This window comes from Rhincodon typus, chromosome 1 (assembly GCF_021869965.1).
Source record: "Rhincodon typus isolate 14 chromosome 1, sRhiTyp1.1, whole genome shotgun sequence".
NCBI classification, from domain to species: Eukaryota; Metazoa; Chordata; class Chondrichthyes; order Orectolobiformes; family Rhincodontidae; genus Rhincodon; species Rhincodon typus.
In genome coordinates this window covers 140,658,192-140,678,397 of record NC_063332.1, presented here as the reverse complement: position 1 = coordinate 140,678,397, position 20,206 = coordinate 140,658,192, and the positions used below count along the sequence as shown (strand labels likewise).

General features: G+C 41.3%; 1 protein-coding gene across 5 annotated transcripts in view; it reads right to left on the bottom strand.

Annotated features, from left to right (window-relative positions):
- gria2b (glutamate receptor, ionotropic, AMPA 2b) overlaps nt 1–20,206 on the bottom strand; it is a 143,649-nt gene that overhangs the window by 30,326 nt on the left and 93,117 nt on the right. For all 5 annotated transcript variants that reach the window (XR_007262880.1, XM_048601037.1, XM_048601051.1 and 2 more), the window contains 3 exons: nt 9,611–9,778; nt 8,332–8,436; nt 4,353–4,463 (listed from right to left, as the gene is read on the bottom strand). Coding sequence is in view for 4 of the 5 variants with exons in the window: in XM_048601037.1 (XP_048456994.1) it covers nt 4,353–4,463; nt 8,332–8,436; nt 9,611–9,778 (384 nt within the window). In the remaining variant the exon portion in view is untranslated. The remainder of the gene's footprint in view (nt 1–4,352; nt 4,464–8,331; nt 8,437–9,610; nt 9,779–20,206) is intronic.

The window sequence follows — 20,206 nt, the reverse complement described above, 5'->3', positions numbered from 1 at the left end:
GTCTATAATTACCTGGATTATCCTTGCTACCCCTCTTAAACAAGGGGACAACATTAGCAATTCTCCAGTCCTCCAGGACCTCATCCATGCTCAAGGATGCTGCAAAGATATCTGTTAAGGCCCCAGCTATTTCCTGTCTCACTTCCCTCAGTAATCTGGGATAGATCCCATCTGGACGTGGGGACTTGTCCACCCTAATGCCTTTTAGAATACCCAACACTTCCCTCCTCCTTATGCCGGCTTGACCTATAGTAATCAAACATCTATCCCTAACCTCAACATCCGTCATGTCCCTCTCCTCAGTGAATACCGACGCAAAGTACTCATTAAGAATCTCACTCATTTTCTCTGACTCCTCACATAACTTCCCTCCTTTGCCCTTGAGTGGGCCAAACCTTTCTCTAGTTACCCTCTTGCTCCTTATGTACAAATAAAAGGCTTTGGGATTTTCCTTAACCCTGTTTGCTAAAGATATTTCATGACCCCTTTTAGCCCTCTTAATTCCTCTTTTCAGATTGGTCCTTCTTTCCCGATATTCTTCCAAAGCTTTGTCTGTTTTCAGTTGCTTAGACCTTATGTATGCTTCCTTTTTCCTCTTTGCTAGTCTCACAATTTCACCTGTCATCCATGGTTCCCTAATCTTGCCCTTTCTATCCCTCATTTTCATAGGGACATGTCTGTCCTGTACTCTAATCAACCTCTTTTTAAAAGCCTCCCACATAACAAATGTGGATTTACCCTCAAACAGCTGCTCCAAATCCACATTCCCCAGCTCCTGTCGAATCTTGCTATAGTTGGCCTTCCCCCAGTTTAGTACTCTTCCTTTAGGACCACTCTCATCTTTGTCCATGAATATTCTAAAACTTACGGAATTGTGATCACTATTCCCAAAGTAATCCCCTACTGAAACTTCAACCACCTGGCCGGGCTCATTCCCCAATACCACGCCCAGTATGGCCCCTTCTCGAGTTGGACTATTTACATACTGCTCCATAAAACCCTCCTGGATGCTCCTTACAAATTCTGCTCCATCTCAACCCCTAACACTAAGTGAATCCCAGTCAATGCTGGGAAAATTAAAATCTCCCATCACCACTACGCTGTTGCTCCTAAATCTTTCTATAATCTGTCTACATATTTGTACTTCTATCTCACGCTCGCTGTTGGGAGACCTGTAGTACAGCCCCAACATTGTTACCGCACCCTTCCTATTTCTGAGCTCTGCCCATATTGCCTCACTGCTCGAGTCCTCCATAGTGCCCTCCTTCAGCACAGCTGTGATATCCTCTTTGAGATACATCTAAGAGTAGCTGCAATCAAAGAGTTGGTTGCTTTCGAGAGATGAGCAATGTTTAGTCATTACAATTTCCTTCATCTGTGGGTTGTCTGAAGTGGCTGCTTATCTCTCACATGGATATAACTTAATATGGTCCAACAATGACAAAGACAGTAAAGCAGACGTTTCAAGAGTGCAAGTGAATATATATTTATTAAGATTAATTTAAGATTATTGACAATGATTTGTCAGCCTTGTTATCTATATGCCTTTTGTAAGTTTATTCTTCCTCTCCCTTTCAGTACATCTAAGTTCAGTCCCAACATCTGAAGCTGGATTAATAGGAACCTGTTCTATTGGCTTGCAAAATTTTGGCAGTTGTCTCTAGTGGCATTTGGACTTGGTATTGGCAGACTCCTCCATCCTTCAATCCAGTTTATCAATTGCATCTGCATGATTTTACTGTGCAAATCAGAGTATTTTAACAAAGTCATTAGTGGCTCATACTATTATCTTCTGCATGGAATGGGAGAACTGCCTGCTCTCTGTCAATTGTCTCTGTGCCGAAGACCAGGGGCATTTCTTCCTCGAATGGTCGCAGAGACAAAGTAATGATGTGCTCACCACTTTTGTTCCCAAGTCTAATCTAGAAAGAACATCCACCAAGGTGAAAGCCTTTGTGCTGATGGAGGGCTCAGCTGAAAGCCCTGACAGTACATCCTTGAGGGTTGAGTGGTTTCCTCCTCAAAGTGGAGGTGAAGCTGAGGGTCTCTGGTACTGGTCTCATTTTCACTGAATTTCACTGCTAGTTGTCTAAGAGGAAGCAAAGCTTATGCAGGTTAAGAATGAATTAGCACTGTTGGTAATGTGAGTGCAGTGCAGAACAGCACAATGAACCTTACAGGCTTGGTTGGACATTGGTCCATGGGCCCATGTGAGTAGCTGTGCTCTTCTTCAGCCAGATCAAAGTTTCTCGGTTCATATGGAGTGAGGAACCTGATATCTGTCACTTCCACCTTCCTCAACTGCCCATCCTGGCCATCTCAGCCTGGTGTGGATGAATATTTCCTGTAAAGAGACACAGGGAGGGATTGAGTATCGTGGAAGTGTTTGGAAGAATGGTTAATATTGTTGCAGGAGCAGGAGATTTACTAAGGTATCACCAGTGAGTGAGAAGGAAGTGTAATGGGTAGGATTGATTAGTAGCTTGGAAGGATGAGGTGGGTAAGATGCTGCAAATAATAATTAGAGTTATCTTCTGCCTTGATGAGAGTTGCGTGCAGTGACAGAATTAGAGTAAATTGCAGCCCTTTGGGTGCGAGTTCAAAAACAGAAGATAGAGGCACTTGTCCTGGTGGAACACAGCAGATTATTGACGTATTCCTTTGACGGCTGTATGGTTCTTCTCTACGCATGTATAACACAGGCCTGGGCTGCTATCTCAGTCCAGGCTGGCTGGTTCTGGTAAAATGGCCTCCTTGACAGGACAAAGCATATTTAGAGAATGCCGTCCTTTCTACTACTCAATCCACAAATACCTTCAGTTCAGTGAAACAGAATGACCATTTTCTTTTCTGGGCCATGTCCTCAGCGATAACAGCTGAGCTCCACAGTATAAGGACCAACTCCTGGCTGGCATCTTCTGAAGTAATGTGCAGCTGGGCTTTAAATATGGTGCCACTAATGTGGACGTCACAAGCTTCCAGCAGTGGTGAGCACTTCCACCTTCCCTAATGTGTGAAAGAAAAGGTGTTGTAGAGCTCAGATGCATAATCAATGAGGTGAAACGTGCACAAAGTCGCTCCAAGCAATGGCAGGCTGGGTACCATGAATCTCACTCAACAAAACATTGAACTCAAAATGGTAAAATTCAGCCCTTTGTGTTTTTCTCCTAATCCAGAATTAATTGTTAGTATGGCTTTACAGGCAATACTTATTTAATGTAAAACGTGGCTTGACAAATGCAAGGTAAGGAAAAACAAAATAAATATATATTGCCCTTCAGCAAAGAAAAATATTCACCTAAATTTTAGATATAGAAATTTCCTCCCATTCACTATAAATATTTCCTATTATGAAAGTATATGAAGTAAACTGCTTTCTGACATGCTATGGAGTTCCACAATCCACTGATAAAATGCACTCCTCCTCAGAATGAGACTGATACAGCCACTACTTTTTCCTCATGCAGAAGAGCATTCTTCCAACATGGTGGTGCTTCATCCAGTGCCATAACAAAAAGGCAAGACTAAGAATGTGGTGTTTGAATTTCAACCTGACAAGTGATTTGAACACGTCATCTGGATTAATATTCAAAGAAAGCACAGAAATAATGAAAAGAAACATCTACAGTCTCAACTGATGATTTTAGGACTGAGTTTTCCATTCTATGAAGAAACCATAAGGCTAATTTTGTGTCATTAATTTAATATTCACTTCTTTTACTCATTCCAAGTAAAAGCTTTACAAGTCCTTTAAGATTGATTGGTGTTAATTTCCGTTTGATGAATTAAATTCTTCACTGACTTTTGTTCCTTTTGACTAGGTTCAGAATGAATGAGTCAGATTTTTAATATGCTGCCTGAACATAAAACAGAGAATGCAAGTCCACAAATTAAACTGTCAATGTTTCAATTATCTTATAGAAGTAAAATAATAGTACAATTTATTGGCAGTGCAAGATTTTCTTTTTTGAAGATATTGTACTCTAAAATGTGAAACCAATATTTGCATAAAATAGATGTGGACTATTCAAAATTAAATGATAATTGATTGATGCTGATCAAAACATCATGGGTTTTGCAACAAAGAGCTGTTAATTTCTCAAAACAGGGAAATTAACAGTCCCAGAACTAAAAATGTAAAATACATCCAAAGCCAAAGTTCAATGCTCCATAACTGATTCAATTACAGCAGAAGAAAGCATTTTCTAATGAGATCAAAAATAACAAACTGTTAAAGGACAGATTTATTTGTATTTCCAGAATATTCTAATTACTCTTATTTTGTTTATACGCTAAGATTGTAGCTTATATGAATATTGAGAATTCTTTGCTATATGTGGTCAATAGCATACCATGATACTTGTTACTACAACAGTTTTATTCTCCATTCCCGCAGTCTCATTTCCACCAAGGAAATCTGTGGCTGTGACAACCATCTTGTCAACTTCATTCCAGTATCCAATCTGCCAGTTTAACAACACAATTGTTAGATACTTAGTACTGTTTACATCATATACTGTTTACATCATACATCCTTTATGTTGTAAGATAACACTAAACATAAGAAGTCAGTTAAGAAATAGCAAATGTAAGACTGTAGTAAAATCTTCTACAGGAATTTAGAAAGGAAAAGGTGAGAAAGTGAGCATTGGCACTCTTGACATAGTGAGTTTGTGGATTTAATATTGAAAAGAAAGGAAATTATATATTTGGTCCATATCCCTCTAAACCCTTCCTATGCATTTACCCATCCAGATGCCTTTTAAATATTGTAATTGTATCCACCTCCACCACTTTTTCTGGCAGCCCATTCCATACAAACACCACCCTTTTCATGAAAAGGTACCCCTCAGGTCCTTTTTAAATCTTTCCTGCTCACCTTAAACCTGTGCCCACTAGTTTTGGACTCCCCCACCCTAGATTAAGCTACTTCGGACTGATTTTCATAAGTGAAATCATTTTTGCAAAACATCGAAGTTCACTGAAACATTATTAAATGCTGAAGCTAACTTCAATTCAACTCCATGTTCATTTAATCCATGTCAAATGTGCCAACTTGTTTCATAAATCAAATAAACTTGTTTGTGCAGAGTGATCTACATGATCACAATTGAAGTCTTAAAGATATGTTTGAAACCAAAATCTGCTAAGATTCTATTTTTACAGCTGTTTTGTCTTCATGTTCTTAAATAATAGTAAATTTTCAGAACGTACACTTCTTTCTACTTGCTTAACAATTTACTCATTGTCAAGGTTTGTAGCCCTGTCTTGAAAAGCACAGGCTCATGCTCCCCAAGTTCACAACAGATCTACAATGTCTCAACTTGTGTAACACTGATTTCTTGTTTGAAGGAGTAACTCCACCCCATAGAGTGGAGATGATTACATTTCAAGGAGGAACTGCCTTGCTTATTCCAACTATAAACCAAAGAGACTTCCTTAATCCCTTGAAACAGCACTTCAAACAATAAAAATGTGCAATACCCTTTACCAGCTAGTTAATATTATAACCCTTCCTGCACCGTTCTTCAATACAACAAGTTGTAAGTGATACTCTGTTGCCCAGTACGTCCTACAAAATGAGAAAACAAGCACCTAAACCTCAAATATCCATTTTTTAAAAATTCATTCACAGAATATGAGTGTTGCTTGCAGTTCAGCATTTATTAGAACAAAGAACAAAGAACAAAGAAAACTAAAGCACAGAAAAAGGCCATTCGGCCCTCCAAGCCTGCACCGACATGCTGCCCATCATAACTAAAACCCCCCCTACCCTTCTGGGGACCATATCCCTCTACTCCCATCCTATGCATGTATTTGTCAAGACGCCCTTTAAAAGTCACCATCGTATCTGCTTCCACTACCTTCCCCGGCAGCAAGTTCCAGGCACCCACCACCCTCTATGTAAAAGACTTGCCTTGTACATCACCTTTAAAACTTGTTCCTCTTATGCCCCCTAGTAACTGACTCTTACACCCTGGGAAAAAGTTTCTGACTGTCCACTCTGTCCATGTCCTTCATAATCTTGTAGACCTCTATCAGGTCGCCCTTCAACCTCTGTCGTTCCAGTGAGAACAACCCAAGTTTCTCCATACCAGGCAACATCTTGGTAAATCTTTTCTGTACCCTCTCCAAAGCCACCACATCCTTCTGGTAGTGTGGTGACCAGAATTGAACACAATATTCCAAATGCGGCCTAACTAGGGTTCTATGAAGCTGCAACATTACCTGGAAATTTTTAAACTCAATGCCCTGGCCGATGAAGGCAAGCATGCCGTATGCCTTGTTGACTACCTTCTCTATCTGCGTTGCCACTTTCAGTGACCTGTGTACCTGTACACCCAGATCCCTCCGCCTATCAATACTCTTAAGGGTTCTGCTATTTACTGCATATTTTCCATCTGGATTAGACATTCCGAAATGCATCACCTCACATTTTTCTGGATTAAACTCCATCTGCCATCTCTCTGCCCATCACCAACCAATCTATATCCTGCTGTATCCTTTGACAGTGCTCGTCTCTATCCGCAATTCCACCAACCTTTGTGTCATCCGCAAACTTGCTAATCAGACCAGTTACATTTTCCTCCAAATCATTTATATATATTGCAAAAAGCAAACATCCCAACACTGATCCTTGAGGAACGCCACTAGTCACAGCCCTCCATTCAGAAATGCACCCTTCCACTGCTACCTCTGTCTTCTATGTGCATCCTTTATTGCCCAGAGGACAATTAAGAGTCAACCACATTGCTGTGGGTCTGGAGTCAAATGTAGGTCCAACTAGGTGAGGATTACAGTCATCTTTCGTCAAGGACAAGTGAACAAGATGGGTTTTTCTGACAACCAGCAACGTCAGATTGCAAATGTAACTCCTTGCTTCAAGAAAGGAGGCAGGAAGCAGAAAACTCAGGGCAGTTAGATTAACATGTTTTCAGAAAATGCTGGAATCTATTACTAAAGAGCTTATAGTAGGGCACTTAAAATCCCAGTGCAATCAGGCAGTCAACATGGTTTTGTGAAGGTGAAATCATGTTTGAATGACTTATTAAAGTTCTTTGAGGAGGGAACAAGGAAGGTTGGTAAAGGAGTGCATTTGTTTGCATTTCCAGAAGGCATTTCATGAAGTCCACATTAAATGTGACCGCATAAAATCAGTGCCCATGGTGTAGGGAAGTAATATATTAGCATGGATAGTGGATTGGTTTAGCTTATTGGAAGCAAAAAGGTTAGCAAGATGAAATGAGTATGGTGCCAGAGGAATCAGTGCTGGGGATTCAACTAATTACAATCTATATTAATGACTTGGATTAAGTGATTGAATGTCTGGTTGTTAAACTTGATGGCACAAAACTAGGTAGGAAAGTAAGTTAAGAAGGGAACATAAGGAGTTTGATGCATGGGGAGATCTGGCTCTCCTGTTACATGAATTACAAGAATGCAGGTGCAGCAAGCGATTAGGAAGGCACATGGAATGTTATCATTTTTTGAAGCAGAACGGTATATGTAAGGTGTACTGGCAATTTGTTAGACCACAGCTACTGCACTCTATACAACATTAATATTTTTAAGACAGTACATAGTTACATTAATCAGTTCTCAGAAAGTTCAACTGACTGATTCATGAGATAGCGGATTAATGCTAAGAGGCAAGATTGAAGAGCCTGATCCGATATCCATTGGAGTTGAGAAGGCTGAGAAGTGATGGTATTGGAAGATATAAGATCTTTTCAGGAACCTAACAAGGTTGATGCTGAAAGCATGTTTCCCCTTGTAGCTGGGACATAGTTTAAAATTCAGGAGGTAGGGAGAACATTTTCTCAAAGGTGTTTGGGGGTTGTTGAAACTCTCTTTCTCAGAGAGCAGTGGGGGCAGATTCATTGCATTTTTTCAATGTAAAGGGAGATAAATTCTCAACTAACAAGCAACTCAAGCATTTCAGGAGTTAGCAGGAAAGTGGAGCTGAGACCACAAACTGATCAGCCAAGAATCTTATAGAAAATTGGAACAGCCAAGTTTGTATGTTTGACGCAGAATTGCTAGCCAGAGCTGAAGCCAGTCAAACAATTCAGATTTTGTTCCTTCTTTAAATGTGCCAATAGCAACATAATAAATGTTCCATCAGGAAACGACATGAGTCGCTCACAAGAAGTTCCTGGAATTTGAAGAAATAATTGATCATGGCACAATTCATAATTGGCATCTAAAGATCCATACTGGAAGAGGATTCACCTCTTCCAAGGCATCAATAAGTTACCAATAGATTATTGATATTCAAAGAGCTATTCTGAAAAAAATGTCATATAGATTGGCCAGATATAGCACTGTTACCTTGCGGGGACCATTGTTTTTGAGTTCCATGATATTAACTGTATAATTGACTCTTCTTCCAAATTGATCAAACTGAATATTTCCAGTTAAACCATCAATGCGAACCTATAATAGGAAATGAGGAAGAAATAAAATTATTCAACTTCTTGTGAGGCATAATTTAACAAGTTATGTTGTCAAATTTTAACAACTAATTGCATTGTCAATAAAAGCATTCTGCAGCATTCAATTATCGGGTTAGATATGGAATGTTACCATGATGAATACATGTTGGCAATGTAATTATTGCATAGAATTCATTTTTTAAAAGAAAATTGGCTCCTTTTACAATGTTGGTGCTGAAACATAAAGAACAAACAGCACTAATACCCCTTGGCCGCTTGCAGTAAATTGAGCTTCTATTACCCAAAATCCAACGTGAAAGTGGATCTGACAGTGACAAAAAACTCTTCTGGGAAATACCACTTAGAAATAAAATAGCTTTGGACCACAGCAGTCCCTTATATTTCACAATGCAGAATAAAACTGACAACCCAGCTCAATCATTACATGTTTTGACAGTTCCCATTAAAGGTATTAGCCAAGTGACAAGGAACTGATGAGTATAGGAGTTTAGGTGACAGATTTTTTAAAGATTATAACCTGTAGTGAAGAAAATGTATTCAGGCTAGATCTAATTCAGTGAATACTGATTTTTGCATTGGATGATTACTGAGTAATATAACAGTCAATCAGTCTGGATTTTTTTATCACATCACATAAACAGTTTCTAAGTTTCTCTGCCAGTAAACACTTGCAATCTCCCTAGACAAAAGCTGTGGAAGTGCCTTCAGGAGATGGACTGCAGAGATTTAAGAAGGTTTCACAGGACAATCTCAAGAGTAAGTAAAAGGAGGTAGCAAATGCTGGTCTTGCCAGCAATGCCCACATTCTGAATGTGAATTACAGAAATAACATATGGTAAGCAGCAGAACAGCCTTTATCCTAGTTGAAGAATTACGTCTCTAAATACAAAGCAGATAATACTTTTAAAAGATTTTAGCATACGCAATCTGTAAATTGTTTTCAAAGAAGTGCCAGTTTATGAAAATTATGGTCCAAGTTCAAAGAAACCATGGGATAGGAATGACTGCAATGGAAATGAATATCAGACATTGTTTTTAACAGAGGGCCAACCCAATATGAGCTATTTTGTGCCACTGCCAAAATGATTTCCACCTCATGTCATAATTTGTATATTTTAAATACTTCTGCTTCTTAAAAACCAAAAGATACTTACTAATTTTAGCGCTCTTTCTATTTCGATTCCCTGTCCCCAGGGTACGGCGGGATTAGCAAGACAATCTCCAGTACTACCTCTCCTAGAGATGTCAATTCGCTGCTTGCGTAAATAGCGGAATGCTTCAGTCATCACTTGAACGGCATCATAGGTCAAAGCAGAAGTATACTGTAAAACAACAGATTGATAGAGAAAGAATTTGCACCTTTTATGATTTCCAGATGTACCAAGGTGTTTTACAGCCCTTGAAGCACTTCCTAAGGCATAGGCACCGCTGCTACGTAGGCAGTTGTGAGAGAATATTTGAACGCAACAAGTTTCCACAAGCAGCATTGAGATAACTGATGAAATGATGGTGTGAGTTCTGAGGAAGCTTAGTGGATAAGACACAAAAGAGAAAATCACAAATCATGTGCTGGGCTAATCTCCTTAGGTTCTCCTTAAGCCACAAAGTTTCACCTTGAAAAACAGATAGCATGGATTATGAAGTACAGATATGAGCAATAAGTCAGATCTATGAAGTTCAAGTATGAGCCAGACCTACTCAACAAGGAATCAAGTTCCTGTACATCTCTTCATTTTACTATAATCTACATTTCAGATATACAACTGGCAACAATCAAATTAAGAATCAACAATTGATTTTCTGCAACTAGGTAGAACAACATTTTTATGCAAATAATGTTGGTCTTGCTACTTTCCTGTTAATGCTTGGAAGTAGAGAGGTACCTGCACAAAAATTTAAAATGTTTTGCTCACATACTACCAGAGCTCCATTCATTCAAATTTTCAAAAGTTATACGGTCATACAGCATGGAAACAGACTCTTCGGTCTAAATAGTCCACACCGACCACATTCCCAAACTAAACTATTCCCACTTACCTGCATTTGACCATATTACCCCCAAACCGTTCTTATTCATGTACTTATCCCAATGTCTTTTAAATGTTGTAAATGTACCTTCAGCTACTACTTCCTCTGGCCATTGATTCCACTCAATAACCACTCTCTGTGTAAAAGTGTTGCCCCTCGTATCCTTTCCAAATTCTCTTGACTCACCTTAAAAATATGCCCCCTTGAACTCTCCTGCCATTGAGAAAAGACCATTTCTATTCACTTATCTACACCCTTCATGATTTTATAAACCTCTATAAGGTCACCCCTCAACCTCCTATGCTCCAGCGAAAAAACTCCCAGCCTACGAAGCAAATCCCTATAATTCAAATATCCAGTCCTGGCAACATTCTGGTAAATCTTTTCTGAACCCTCTCCAATTTAATAATATTCTTCCTACAGCAGAACCACACACATTACTCCAGAAGAGATTTCCTGTACAACCTCAACATGACATCCCAACTCCTATACTCAATGGTCTGAGCAATGAAGGCAAGCATGCTAAATGACTCCTTAACCACGCTTCTACCTGTGATATAAATTTCAAACAGCCCTTTTCCTGCAATCATAAGAGGTGCAACACCTGCCCCGACACCTACCCTCTCACTTCCAACCAAGGCCCCAAAAAACTCTTCCAGATCCAGCAGAGATTCACCTGCGCTTCATCCAACCTGATCTATTGCATCGCTGCTCCTGATGTGGTCTCCTCTACATCAGGGAGACCAAACGCAGACTTGGGGACTGGTTCACGGAGCATCTGCGCTCTGCATGCATCAATCAACCCAACCTTCCTGTTGCCATCCATTTTAATTCTCCTCCCAGTCCCCCGACAACATGTCCAGCCTTGGCCTCCTCCACTGTCGGAGTGAGGCCAAACATAAACTAAAGTAACAACGCCTGATATTTTGCCTTGGGAGGTTACAGTCCACTGGCCTCAATATTGACTTCACCAGCTTCAAAATCCCTCCACCCCCAGCCTTATCCCATGTCCAGCCCTCACCTTCCCCCTCACCTCCCTGACCTGACCTAATCTGTCCATCTTCCTACACACCTATCCGCTCCACCATTCCCATGGACAAATCACAATATTCCTACCTGCATCCACCTATCACCATCTTCCCCCAGCCCCACCCCCTCCCTCTGTTTATTTCTGGGCTCCTTTCCCCCTCCCCAGTCCTGACAAAGGATTTCGGTCCGAAATGTTGACCTTCCTGCTCCTTGGATGCTGTCTGACCTGCTGTGCTTTTCCATATATACACTACCCAAAACTCTACCATTAAGTGTATAGGTCCTGCCCTGGTATATTTTAACAAAATGCAATACCTCACATTTATCCAAATTAAACTCCATCAGCCATTGCTCAGTCCATTGACCCAACTGATCAAGATCTCTTTGTAATTTTAGATCACCTTCTTCACTACGAACTATATTTAGACAGTTAGGAACAAGCAGTGTGGGGTAATCCATATGGAATCCTTAGCTCTGTTCAAGAACAATTTGAAACAAGCATAGCACTGCTTCTCTTGAGTGTAGAGGCTTAAAGGTTTCTATTATTCACTTCCTTACTGTGAAGATACTGAAATGTTTGCCAGTGCTAAAAGCCACATATCAATTTCACTTCCAATACTTCCCTTTTCTAGTCCACAGTCCAAAAACTAAAGATAATTAAAAAGCAATCTTTACAAGTTCAAAGGCAAAAGCCCATTGTGACAATAGCCAGGAAAACACTATCTTGTCACATCCCTGCTGTGGCAGGAACAAGGTCCACAGGCACAAAATGTGCACTCCAATACAGAGTGCCATGGTTGTGAGAAAGTTAGTCAGCTAAGCTGATATGTCATTCCAAGAATTTTTTTATGCTCACAACAGAGGGAAAACCCTTCACTAAAATGCACTATCCAAGAAAATAAGGGTGGAATTTTATAGGTTTATGAGTGATATAGAAATAACGTGAGATGTATGGCATAATCAGGCAACCAGCATCTTTGATACTGTGAATGTCTTGCTCCATCTTTCATGCTTTTCACAAGCAACATGACAAGATTCTCACAAAGTGGCAGTGAGGTGCTTATTAAATGTTTAATGTTTTAACGAAGATCTGTAGCTCAGGTTGCGGCTGGAGTTGTTGGTTGGTTCACCAAGCTGACTGGTTTTTGTGCAAACGCTTCACCTCCTTCTAGGTGACATCATCAGTACTGTGTAGCCTCCATTGAAGCGCTGTTGTTCTGTCCTACTCTGAATTTATATGGTCCAGTCTGTCATGGTGGGCAGTCTTGTTTCTGATTTTGTACTATTATTAAATGTCTTCTTACTACCACAACTCTCCTTGTAAAGATCTAGACTCCTAATTACCAAATTTGCCAAACAAATTAGACATCAGGAAATCTCAACAAGGAAATGAGAGCATGTAGCTATCAGATTCAGCTTAGCACTTTCTCCGAGCAACCCATATGTTGGACACTGAGATGTGCAGGTTAGGTGAATTGGCTATGCTAAGTTGCCCATAGTGTTCAGGGATGTGTGGATTGGGTGAATTACAGGGGGGAAGGTCTGGGTGGGATGCTCTGAGGATCAGAGTGGACTTGTTGGACCGAAGGGCCTGTTTCCACACTGTAGGGATTCTATGATTCAATGAAACAACATCTTATGCATTATCAATGGGCATCAGCAACATGCAACCTTCATCTGTGGACATTGTATCCAGCACGTGCAAATGCATCATGACCATCATAGCATTTCTCCAATTATCTGGCTTACAGATTTGCATTGCAAGGCGCACCAGCATCCAGGCTTATGAAGCCCACAACAGGGATACTTTGCGCACGAGGATAGGCACCCAGCTCAAGGATTGGATCAGATTGAATCTCAGGGCTGCTTGCTTGCACTCTTAGCTAACACTCATTTTCAGCCCATCTGCAAGTTCACACCATCTATGCCTCGTATTGCCTTGACTGTTAGTGTGTTGAAAGATCAGCCAGAGCCAAAGCCTTTCACTTCTGCCCTTTTAAGGAGTTGTTTAGTACAGACATAAGGTTGCCTGTCATGCCTGTCAGCATTGCACAATCCTGGGATGGTTAGGGTTGGACAGCACACTGAGACACAAGGCTTATTACCTGCAGCTGTTGGAGGCATGTTTGACAATGCTGACAGCACATTCATTCATTCAATTGGCCATGTCAGAAACTGGTGAAGGATTGTCCTCAGTCCAGTCACTGGTGGTGGTGGGGGGCTAGTGCGTTCTGTACGTCAGCGGGTCCAGCTCTGGCAGTCATGCACACCACCCAAACACAGTGCAAGGGCTTCTACAAGGTCAGGGCATCTGTCCCAGAATGGTCCTGGGCTCTTCAGCAATCAGTCCTGTGGGGCCAGCACAAACAGTCAGGAGAATTGTGTATCTTATTCAGGAAGCTGTAAATACAGTAGTCAGGGGTCCAGTCAGTCATATCTAGATACTGTTCGTTGAAGTAAGTCAGAGATCTGGGGCGAATGCAGTCTGGCACGTGTCTATTAATCAATCATTAAAGTCGAAGAAATGGGGGAACCTGTAGGGGCAGCAGGTGGTGAACGATAGAAGGGACAGTGGAGTCAAAGCTGAGAGAAGAAAGCATCTATATTAGTGGCAATTAAGATTGTGATGAGGGAAATTTCAAGTTGAATGGGAGATGTTTGGAACAATTTTAGAGAATAACATAGGCTGCAGGGTGAGGGGGTGTGGCCATTGTGGGAGGGTTGGGGTTATTGTGACTATCACTGTGACCTCCACAGATGGAGTGCAAACAGCAGGCTGGGCATTTGCATGGTGTAATGCTAGAGTTCAGGGAGCAGGGAGAACAGTTGTGGAGAAAGTTTAATCCAATTGGTTTCCATGTTGGGGGATGGGACAAAATGGACTGGTGGAAGGGGGGTGAGTTTACCTGGCGACCAGGTGGTGCCCAGTGCTGATGGTGTCTGGGACGATTTGCATCTTCACCTTTTACTTTTCCTTGTCTACATGTGAAGTGTTCCCTAAAAATGACTGGAACAAGACCCAGGGTGAGCAGAGCAAGTATCAGTTTGATGGGCAAAAGCTGAACGCTGCAACATTTTAACAACGAAAACAAGAAGCAGCCTTTTGCAAAACTACACTGGATTTACAATCATTGCATCACCCGTTTCATATGCATTCAAATTGAGGATGGTTGGTATCAGTTACTGGTGAAACACAACTTGAATGATGTGAATTGAATTGAATGATTTAGTGTCACTTGTATGTAACTAATAAATGCAGTGAAAAGTGTAACATGTCACCATGCTGCGGTAACATTTTGAATTACAGAAGATATTAAAATATAACTAACTAAAAACAGAGTTCTTCCTTCCTTCTTGTGCTCCACTTGACAGTTGGGGAAGGGGTGTCTCCACAATGGGCTCCGTGTCCACCAATGCCCTTGCATCACGGTCCATTCCAGGAATCCCGCCCCAGGGCCACCATCGCCACTACTGCTCCACTGCCAGGTGTACCACACTGGGCCTACCACGTTGCTGCTGTTGCAAAAGCCGCTCCCGTTGATCCACCAAGAGTACCAATTGAGGCCTACTACATTGCCTCAACTGAAGCTCAACATGCCGATTCTGACGCCAACCGTCTTCTCCACCAACCACAGAGGCCATCCTGCAATCACTGCCATCTTGAAAGTGAGTGCTGTCGCCACCACTTCGAGTCCAGCACTGGTGGGCCCACCAATGTCAAAGTTTCCACACTCCTGCACCATCTCTTGCAATTGAGCCCACACTCGCTGTCGGCACAAGCTCTTAGTGGGCTCGCTCTCTCCAATAAGCTGACTCTTGCTCCTGTTGCTGCACATACTCAGGACACTGAGCACGCTCTCACCCTACCAAAGATGTCGACAAGGCTTTTAAAGAGAGAAAGAAAATTTACAGAGCAAAGTAAAAGAGCAAAAGAAAAGCAAAAGAAAAAAGGAAGCACACACAAGCAGCCAAGCCCTGGACCAGAAGTTCAGGGGTAGTGTTGCTACTTTGCTGCCAGCTTGGAAAGGAATTTCCTACATGCCATTGGTGGTTGCAAATTGAACCTTGAACAGCTCAGTAATATTGAAGTCATCAGCAATGATGATGTGAAAAGTCAGAGTTGGCTGACGGGAAACCACTATTAATTCCATCTCATACAGTCCTGCATGAGCCACACAAGTTCAAGTCCTCTGTCATGTAATTGTCCCAATTGCGCTGAGTGTAGCGTGAGGCTCAACGTTTGATATAGGTGAAGGGTTTAGAGGATGGTGTTGCTCTGCAGGCAGCCCCTTTTCAACGGCATGTGACGGTCACGGCCAGAGCACACCTTCATCAAGTGATTGCACACTCTGAGGCAGAATGTGGATATCCAATGCAGATATCTCCTCTGTTATCCATGTCCAGCATTTAGATGCCAGGATGTGGACACTATACCTGAGGAAGGAGCTGAGCTTTGAAAGCTTGCGTTTTCAAATAAACCTGTTGGACTATAACCTGGTGTTGTGTAATTTTTGACTTCATTTGGATGGTTCAACGCCAATGACTGTTCTGAGACCTAAGAAATTCTTTCACTCCTGTGCCTAATTGAGTCCTTACCACCGAGACGGAAGGGCTCTGCTGTAAATGAAATATTGCTCACTGTGACTGCCTACGTAAGAAGGTGAATGCAGGAGGAGCAAGAACAATGCAAGCCCAGGAGCAGCAGGAGGCCCCGAGAAGGAGCACCCAGTTCAGGGGAGCTCACAGTTGCAGTGTCCCTTAGTAAGCGTGCAGTCATTCAATTTGTCTAGAATTTTCCAGCCCAAAGTCTATTTCCTGGCATGAGCAAGACACAGTGCCAACACAAATGCTCCAAATATCCAGGGACCCGAGGGCTGCAGGAGTGGGCGGCTATCCTCTCCCAATGGCTGTGAAGGTGCTAAACCTCTACGTGACTGAGTTGTTCCAGCGAGCAATAGATGGCCTGTATGGGATCTCTCAGTCATGCATCCATCAATGCAGCAGGACAGTTACCAAATCCATCTGTAAAAGGTACACAGGTTCACTTTACTCCCCCAAGACAAAGTCAGCACTATGACCTGGGCAATAGGTTAGGGTGAAAAAACCCACTAGACCTGGCGACAAAATCTTCCAAAACATTCAACACAACTCAAAAAATACCAAAAAACCTGAATTTCAGACCTGAGATATCAGAAAGTGAGGAAATCACCTTCCTTGGAGGAACTGAGGAATTAGAAAACCAACACTAGAGTGGTACTATAGAGATTAATAGAAACCCTATCAATTCTAACATAGAAACAGGAGCAGCTGTCTCAGTGCTATGAGGTAAAATGGTACAATTAGATAGAATTGCAACTTCTATCAAATGGACTGAAACTCAGGGATCTTTTGGCTGAAGTTCAAAGGCCAACTAACTGTAACGTTAATATGTGAAAGCAGAGAACATAGAAACAGCATTGAACACTCTATAAAATCCAGAACCAGGAATGCTCACTAAGCAGGAAAACGTGCAGATCTGAAAGTGGTTTCAAAGAAGATGAAATTGGTGAAAAGGATTAAAACAATAAATTCAGAATAAAATTCCCAAAATTGTAGAAAGGCTTAGGCAAACTGAAAACTGCATGCCACATCATGTTCAGAGTAGATGCAAAATCCATTTGTCTGCTTCTGCGCAGGAAAATTCCATACTAACTTCTGAAAAAATGTGAGAAGAGAACGAGAGGCATTTCTTCAATAAGGGCTTATTTTGGTAATAGTCAAATCAATGTAGTGATGTTTTGATATGATAACTGTTCAAAAACCAAAAGGTCTAAGAGAATTTATGGTAGCCGTAGTCAATTGAATAAGACTGAAGGATGTGAAATACATAAGACTATAGGATATAGGAGTAAAATCAGGCCATACAGCCCATTCTGCTCCACCATTCAATCATGGCTGATATATTTCTCAACTCCTTCTCAAGAACCTATCTATCTCTGTCTTAAATGCACTCAATGACTTGGCCTCCACAGCTGTCTGTTGCAATGAGTTCTGTAGATTAACCACCCTTTGGCTGAAGAAATTCTTCATCATCTTAAGAGGGTGGTTAATCTGTGGAAAGACTTCAGAAAATGGTTTATATCTCTATTCCTCCTAACATAACCTCACACTTTCCCACATTGTTTTCCATTTGCCACTTCTGAAAAGTCTAATCACTGCCTCATGATATCCAATGGTCTTACCATCACTCAACACCCCACTATCAACATCCTGCAGGTTACCCCTGATCACAAACTGAACTGGACTAGCCATATAAATAGTGACTACAAGAGCAGGTCAGAGGCTAGGAATATTGCAGCAAGTAGTTCACCTCTTGACTCCTCAAAGCCTGTCCACTATCTACACACACAAGTCAGAAACCTCACTTGCCTGGATGACTGCAGCTCTAACAACACCTAAAAAGTTTGATGCCAGGCAGGACAAAGCAGCCCAGTTGATTGGCACCACATCCACAAACATTCAGTCACTCCACCACTGATGCTCAATAGCAGCAGTGTGTACTATCTACAAGATGCACTTCAGAAATTCACCAAGTATCCTTAGACAGTACCTTCCACACCCTTGACCACTACCATTTAAAAAGATAAGGTATCAGATGTATAGGAACAACATAATCTGCAAGATCCCCTGCAAGCCACTCAGAATACCATCTTGGAAATACATGTTACAATTTCTTCACCATTGCTGGGTCAAAATCCTGGAAAAACCTTGTGGGTCGACCTACAGCATATAGGCCGCATTGGTTTAGACAACTCACCATTGCCTCCTCAAGGGCAACAAGGGACAGACAATGAATGCTGGCCCAAACAGCAATATCCATGCCCCTTGAATGATTTTTGTAAAAAGTGCCATTTGGGCATTACTCTTTTAACTGCCTATTCTTTGTGATTATGTTGACATCAAAGATGTTCCAGAGGACAAAGAGGAATCAGAGCATATAAGATGAAAGATTGACGCTAAGTGAGAAATAAGAGTTTTTAAACTCCACAATCAAGTTTTTTAGGTTACATTGTGTAACCAATTGGAATCACAACTAATCACAAAAACAAAGGCTACAAAGGATTTTCCACCACCCAGGACTGTAAAAGAACTGCAGAGGTTCTATCTAAATGGGCAAGTTTCTACCTCACCCAGCCTCAGATCAATAGGATCTTAAAGCAACTCCTAAGGCAAAACCACATACAGATCATCATCAAAAACAAACCTTTAAGGAGATAAAAGAGATGTTGATATATTCTAAGATCTTTGCTCACTATAAATCTGTGCTACCCACCACTGTAACAGCCGATGTTCCAGAGTCAAAGAAATGGCAGCAGAAGACCAGTTATTCATCATGATCTCTAACAGAAACTGAACAGAGAAATGTGGTCACAGAACAAAAAAGCCCATGCAACTATGTGGGTATGTGAGAGATTTTCTGACTATGTTCTCATTTACAGTTGAAGATTGAAACAGACTATTAGTCACAAAACAACTTTATAAATACAAAAGAAATTGCTAAGATGCTGCCTAGAATCCAACAAGAGGCTGATGTGATATAATACCATTGCTCTTTGTTAAGAGAGTGTTTTAATCCATTACATAATCAAAAATACTTCTAATTATCCGCAACAGGAAGACATGACCTTCAGCAATTTTTCTTTAAACACGAGATAAATTGAAAACACAGAAAAGGTGGTAAGGAAAAAAACAACAGCTCCAAAGAATACAAATTTTCCATGCTGGAGGAGGAGAAGGGAAGAAGAATTAGATGACCAAGTCAAAGGAGGAACAGTCACTTTTGAAGGAAAAGTCTGAAGAAGGCAGATCGCCAATAACCTCCATAAGAACTCCACACTAGATTGTGTAAAGACTGATAAAATGCTATATGGAAAAAACACTTGGGGGAGTTGCAGTGTAAAGTATTAACTCCTGGGAATGTACACAAGAAGATAACACAGTATAGAGCTGGAGGAACACAGCAGGCCAGGCAGCATCAGAGGAGCAGGAAAGTTGACGTTTCGGGTCAAGACCCTTCTTCAGACTTCCTTTTCTGATGCTGCCTGGCCTGCTGTGTTCCTCCAGCTCCACACTGTGTTATCTCTGACTCCAGCATCTGTAGTTCTTACTATGTCTGATTGAGTATGTACACAAGATGCTGGATCACCAATGATGTCATGGTTACGTGAAGCACACAATAATGATGAGACTCTTGAAAAGAAACAACAGCTCAGACCTTGTGCAGAGTGGTCATGTTAGCATGCTATGAATAAATACTTGCTTTAAAAAATAAGAGCCAACAGTCAAACGATCACTCTATCTTAGAGTAAGACCCCATAAACATTGCCAAGAATTGCAACCAACAACAGAAACTAAGCTGTGATGAGCAAGACATCGTTGAGTAAGTGTCAGTGGACAGCAGCTTCACCTCTCCTTAGTTTGCTGATGGTTGAGACTAGACTGAAGAAATTACAACTAACTAAATGGGATTAGTTCTGCTCCTTTGAACGGAACATTCCTGGGCAGTCTTCCAACTGTGAAGTCAATCCCATTGTTGTAACTGAACAAGAACTGCTTGGCTGGCTAAAGGTGCAGCTAGATCTGGATTACAGTGGAAGCAAATTACAGGAACCAGATAAACACACCGTACACTGGCAAGTAGTAGTAATACTTCA